This window comes from Leiobunum rupestre, chromosome 6 (genome assembly GCF_980474605.1).
Source record: "Leiobunum rupestre chromosome 6, qqLeiRupe1.1.hap1, whole genome shotgun sequence".
Lineage (NCBI taxonomy): Eukaryota > Metazoa > Arthropoda > Arachnida > Opiliones > Sclerosomatidae > Leiobunum > Leiobunum rupestre.
Window position 1 is genome coordinate 18999060 of NC_143389.1, and position 6263 is coordinate 19005322.

Sequence of the window (6263 nt, forward strand, 5' to 3'; positions counted from 1 at the left end):
GTTTTTTGTACGAAGCTTAAAGTTATACCGGACTATCAAGTAATATAATAAAATAATATGTGCTCATATAACTGCCAAGAATTTTCCCCAATTGCGATAACAAATAGTTCTAACGTTGGTCCAAAGTATTTGGTAAGTAATTAAGAGCTGGGGTTACTTCCAACTTTTATGCATGTTGAAATATAATTCTAAAACATCTGATTCAAAGTGTAAAATATACACTTAAGCTAACTTTGTAAATAAGCTTTCCTAATGGACATTTTCTGCGAAAAATGTCTTAATCTTTGAGGTATTTCAAGTCGAAGTATTTTATATTCAAGGGCAAAATGTTGGTAATTCCCTCACTAATAGGATACATCTCCCTATACTACTACAAATATGTACCCTCGAAAGCTCACGCTGATTTGTTTCTCAAAATACGTTTCTGAAGGAAAACAATTTCGGCGCGACATAATATATATTCATACTACTCAATAAATACATAATACATACACGCAACTTTTTTTCAATTTATAATGTGTCAAAAGTTTATATCATTTGATTGTACACGCGATTTTTTTAAAGCCCCCAAAATACAGAGCTATAGAATATATTACCAAATTAATGGCCAGGCACTATCTTACCATAAAAAATGTTTCTATGTAAATTTACCGTACGAGCTATAATTTTTGCGTAATCTCAGTTTAAATGTTATATATATAACCCATTTTTAGGGGCTTTTTGGTTTCATGCAAATTGCACGTACAGCCATGACGGGAACCTTTGACATATTATATATTAAGACTAAAAAAAGGTGCATGCGACAATTCAACCCGATTGTACAATTGTGATTTTAATTATATTACATAAGTGGGAGTATATTGAATCTATTATTTGCTTTTGATTATAAGATTTTACCAGAGGTGTAATTTTACGATAACCCTATATTCCATTTTTTCGTCTTTACAGCGTAGTGAAATGTGCCGAGGAAAATAGCTTGAAGTAGAAGATTAAAAATTGTTCCCAATTGCGGATTTGGAAGTGTAAAAGATGACGTAATGGACGTCAGCCGTGCGGTGCCGAAAAGTTTAATTATCGGTTTCATTTTGTGAATTCCTGCGGTGACGCCACCGTCTTTCATCAAAGAAAAACTTCAAATGCGTAAGGAAGAAGTTAAAGCCGTCCATTTTAATTAAAAAGAAGAAGATTGAGAGATACGAAATAGAAGGGCTGCTGAACCGAAAGTCAAAAAATACTCGAATTACGCTGTAGCGAAAATATTTCAAGCTTTCACGTTTTTGGTTACAATTTCGATTTCATTAAACACGGATAGATCTTTCAAGAACTAAGCCTTCTACCAAAGTCATCATTTGATCGAATTTCTATTGTCCAATCATGTTGCAAATATTAAATTTTTAATAGCTTCGAAAGTGTCTGTTAAATGATTCCGTGGCACTTTTATTAATATAGAAACCAATTGCCATTCCATTATGAAATTTTGTTCAAATGGTGATGAGATTTGTTACAGATTTATCAACGAAAGGATAGTTAAGATTATGATAACCCGTCGTCCGTGCCTGTAAATTAAATTACGTAATTCTACGTTAATTAATGCTCCAACCACCCTTTGGCTTATTTCGGTAATTCTTAGAGCTAATCCGACAAATGCGTTTAGAATGGATTACGTTTGCACTTTGCAACACGGACAAATGATTCAAATCAGTCGAGACGTTCGCGATTACATTCCAGAGAAATGGTACCAAAAAACGCATTTTTACAACAGAAATATATTTATTTTAAATTACCTCTTTAAATCTCTTTAGAGTTGGAACATGAGCGGATAATTTCAAGGGCACGAGCCGGGAACAATTTAATAAAGAATTGATTTTTCAAACCAGTACCGTATTTAATTCGTTTATGATGCAATCGTAGAAATAAAAAGATCTTACAGTTTCAGAATTGAAAGGAAACCATAATAAGACAAGTACTTTTGAGCGGAGCCATAGACCTTAACAATCTATATAATTTAATTTTCGGTTTTATTACAGCTCTTATGGCTTTATGAAAATATACGTAAAATCTTAATGATCATCATGGCCAGGCCGCGACCAAAATAACTGGTGTCCATCTGCTGCCCTTAAACCAAAGTGTATCTCTAGTGTAGCAGACGAAACCTCGAAAAGAAAATTAAGTCAGAATTTTTCGCTAGAGATACAAAAAGAAAACCACAACCACAAATAGGCCTGAATTCCGAATCCACCACCGCTAGTAGATGGCGCCGGTGAATATTCGGGGTGTTCGGACTCTGCTGGGAAAATAAGATTAAACCCATTTTCATTAGTAGATAAATATGATATTTCACTTCTTTTCTGAAAATTTTCCGGATCGCGGAAAATTTTCTGCAAATCGGAAAAACAAAAAATTCAAAGGTTTTACTTTTGGATTCGAAAAAATATTTCAAAAAAGCCGCGAAATTTAAATTTGCAAACAATATTTGGATAATCATGGAATGAAAACATATTTTTATTCTTTTTTTCTGGAAAATATGGAAAATTTCCGGAAAAAAGACCTCGGTAATTTTCTGAGTGGGATATTTTCCAACTTAGAACTATAAGTTTTAATCTTAGTTTTAAACCTGATTGTAAAAATTGCATTGACCGTTTCCCAAGAAATTATTTTAATTATAATTTATATATATATATATATATAATATAATATAATATATAATATTATATTATTAATTATATCTATATACTTATGGTTATATCGCTCTCTTTAAAATATATTACAATTTGGAAATGGTTTTGGAATATAGGAATGGACCTAGTTAGGCGTAGTGTATAAAATGAAATTAGTTGGAAGCGGCCAGACGGGAAGAATTATTATTTATTGCTGAGCATCGAATCACCGTTGCACTTAATATAATAGCCTAATGAAATTTCATTAAATTAGATATTCAGCAGGTCCTCCTCAACTCCTAAATCTAAGCGTGCAGGAGATACTCCAAAATCATGACTTTTTCCATACCCGCGACGTCTTAGCTGCATTTTTCATAGAGGAAGCCATTACCAGATAATTATTTTTCTATAATCCAATAACTGGATGACGCAAACATATTTTTTAGCCTTTCACAATTTTAGCTTCAACAAAATATTTTTAATTAATAAGAACAATTGTACCATGGATTTCTAAATATTATATTATTTTGAATTTAAACCGTTTTTCGAGTCGCATTAATTTTGTAATTTACTAAATATTTATCTTTGTTCTTAAATTATTTATGAAATATCCATTCTATTTAACTTATTTCAATTTATAAAAAAACATTATATTTAACTTATTCCAATTTATAAAATATCCATTTAACTTATTTCAATTTATAAAAAAACCATTCTATTTAACTTATTTCAATTTATAAAACAAAAGCATTTTATTTAGCTTATTTCAATTTATCAAATATCCATTCTATTTAACTTATTTAAATTTATAAAAGAAAAACATTTTATTTAACTTATTTCGATTTATCAAATATTCATTTTATTTAACTTATTTCAATTAAAAAAACATTATATTTCACTTATTTCAATTTATAAAAAAAACATTCTACTCAACTTATTTCAATTTATAAAATATATATTTTATTTAACTTATTTCAATTTATAAAATATCTATTTTATTTAACTTATTTCACTTTATAAAATATCTATTTTATTTAACTTATTTCCGTATATAGTCTCAGCATATCTAAAGTTTACCCGTGTCCCCCCAATTTAGTGAAATCATACTATTAACAGGGTTACGCCACCAATGCAATATTGGTCAAAACATAACTATAAGACGTCATGCTACTAAATCAACTACCGCCAAAACATGTAGATTTACTTTTTAGCTATCGTCAAAATATTTCATTACCTCTAAAACTACGAGAGAAACGCCATAAAATGCATAAAGGCAAAAGTGTACGGCAGACATATCTCAGATGACGAGACACGGGAGGCGCGCGACGCAAAACAGCCAGAGTGAGAGTGTGTGAGAGAGAGAGGGAACTAGTCAACAAAAAGCCACATGCAGATTAACAGGTTGTATTTGGTGGCGGCTGAGCTTACCTTCGACAGCGGCCTCCTGAAGACGAATGCCAACGGCTAATCCCAAAAGAGTGACGAGCATAACCCTTCGTCCGTTTAAGGCGAGCTGGACCATGGCAAAATATTTCATCTCTATCCGTGATTCATATTTTGTCGTCGCGGACTTGGAAAATGATTGCGTTTTGTTTTTACCCGTCGAAAAAGAAAACCAAAGTTATTTTCGCGTCTGAAGAGGTACCAAAAAACAACGTCAGTTTTTTTTTTGAATATATTTAAATAAAGCGGCGATTCAACACGTTGACAGTGAACGCGCTTCGGGCCCAACTTTGTCCCTGCTTTATCGTTCGCGACAAACTTTTCGCAAATGGGTTTTTCTAATCCAAATTTAGTCGCCAAAAAGCGCGATTTTCCGTGGCATTTTCCTGATAACGAGGCGACTTCGCTCGCTCTGAGATCGAACGTGCCATCTAAAGCGTGCTGTCTGAGAGGCAAAACGGCGGCAGAGTCGCGAGCCCCAACTTCCGAACTCTCTGGAGAATCGTGGCAAACTAAACGTCAGTTCTAAAAGAATGTTTGGGCTGGCTCGCCGGCAGCATCGCGCTTTCCTCGCTCAGCTGCGATAGAGAGACCCCATGACAGCGCGACCAAAGTTGTCCGCGCGCCGCGTTGTTTTATTGACTGACTCTGACATCACTCGATTCTCTTGTTTCGCCCGCTAGATGGCCGCATTGACATTGCGGGGAGCCTCGCGCGCGCACGCCGACCGACGAAAAGATGGGTAACCCCGCTGATTTTTCGCGCGTTTTTAAGGCCCACTATCGTACGTATTTTGACGGCCGGAATAATTGGCGTCGGGATGAAAAACGAACCGAAAGTGCTTAGTCGTAATTCGAAATTAAATACGGCAATTTTTAGAAACGTTCCTAGCCTAATTGAGTACCGAAAATTTCGTGAATATTAATTTCAGTCTTTCTGAAATGGGAGGTTAGTTCTTTTAAAGTTCTCTTTCAATATTTTGATATCGTCGAACATATTGAACGAAGGCCTAACTTCGAGAAATTTCGACGCGTAACTTGGGTACTTGTGTCTGTATTTCAATACTTTGGTGTGACATTATGAAGTGACTTTAAAATCTGCAATAAGAAGGGCCAACAGCGGTAGAGGTTTTTTATTAATCACATTTAGCGGTATTTCGATCATTGTTCAGTGGCGATTAACTTTCAATTTCGATCATTGTTCAATTTTGATTAACTTTCAATTTCGATCATTGTTCAGTGGCGATTAACTTTCAATTTCGATCATTGTTCAATTTTGATTAACTTTCAATTTCGATCATTGTTCAATTTTGATTAACTTTCAATTTCGATCATTGTTCAATTTGAATTAACTTTCAATTTCGATCATTGTTCAATTTGGATTAACTTTCAATTTCGATCATTGTTCAATTTTGATTAACTTTCAATTTCGATCATTGTTCAATTTCGATCATTATCCAATTTCGATTAATGTTCAATTTTGATCAATGTTCTATTTCGATTATCGTTCATCTTCCTTTAACGTTCAACTAAGATCAACGTTCATCTTCCATTAACGTTCAACTAAGATCAACTTTCATCTTCCATTAACGTTCAACTAAGATCAACGTTCATCTTCCATTAACGTTCAACTAAGATCAACGTTCATCTTCCATTAACGTTCAACTAAGATCAACGTTCATCTTCGATTAACGTTCAACTAAGATCCACGTTCATCTTCGATTAATGTTCAACTAACAAGGAGACTACCGATGTGTTTACCTCCAATTTTGTTTAAACTCGGGTGGTAACTTGACCTTCATGTAACTTGAAAATCCCTAAAAGGGTGGACAAGAATGGGCTTTAGTTTTGCAATGGTAACCAAAAAGGTTTTTCACAACTTAAAAACGTTAAACTAAGATCAACGTTCATCTTCGATTAATGTTCAACTAAGATCAACGTTCACTTTCGATTTATGTTGAGCTTCGATTAACGTTCACTTTCGATTTATGTTGAGTTGCGATTAACGTTCACTTTCGATTTATGTTCAAATTCGATCAATATTCAATTTCGACCAACGTTCAATTTCGCTCAATGGATTTTTTCTTTGACTATTCAATCTATAAAATGTTTAAAAAACTTTTGAATAGGTTGATATAAAACAATTTTTTTAAATAGATATTTT

At 33.4% G+C, this 6263-nt stretch overlaps 1 protein-coding gene across 1 annotated transcript in view; it reads right to left on the reverse strand.

Annotated features, from left to right (window-relative positions):
- The window catches only part of LOC149939902 (lachesin-like), a 106250-nt gene extending 101677 nt beyond the window's left edge, over positions 1–4573 (reverse strand). Inside the window, exon 1 of the mRNA XM_090177329.1 lies at positions 4086–4573. Within this exon, the coding sequence (XP_090033455.1) occupies positions 4086–4194 (109 nt within the window). The 5' untranslated portion in view covers positions 4195–4573. The remainder of the gene's footprint in view (positions 1–4085) is intronic.
- Positions 4574–6263: the final 1690 nt, after the last annotated feature.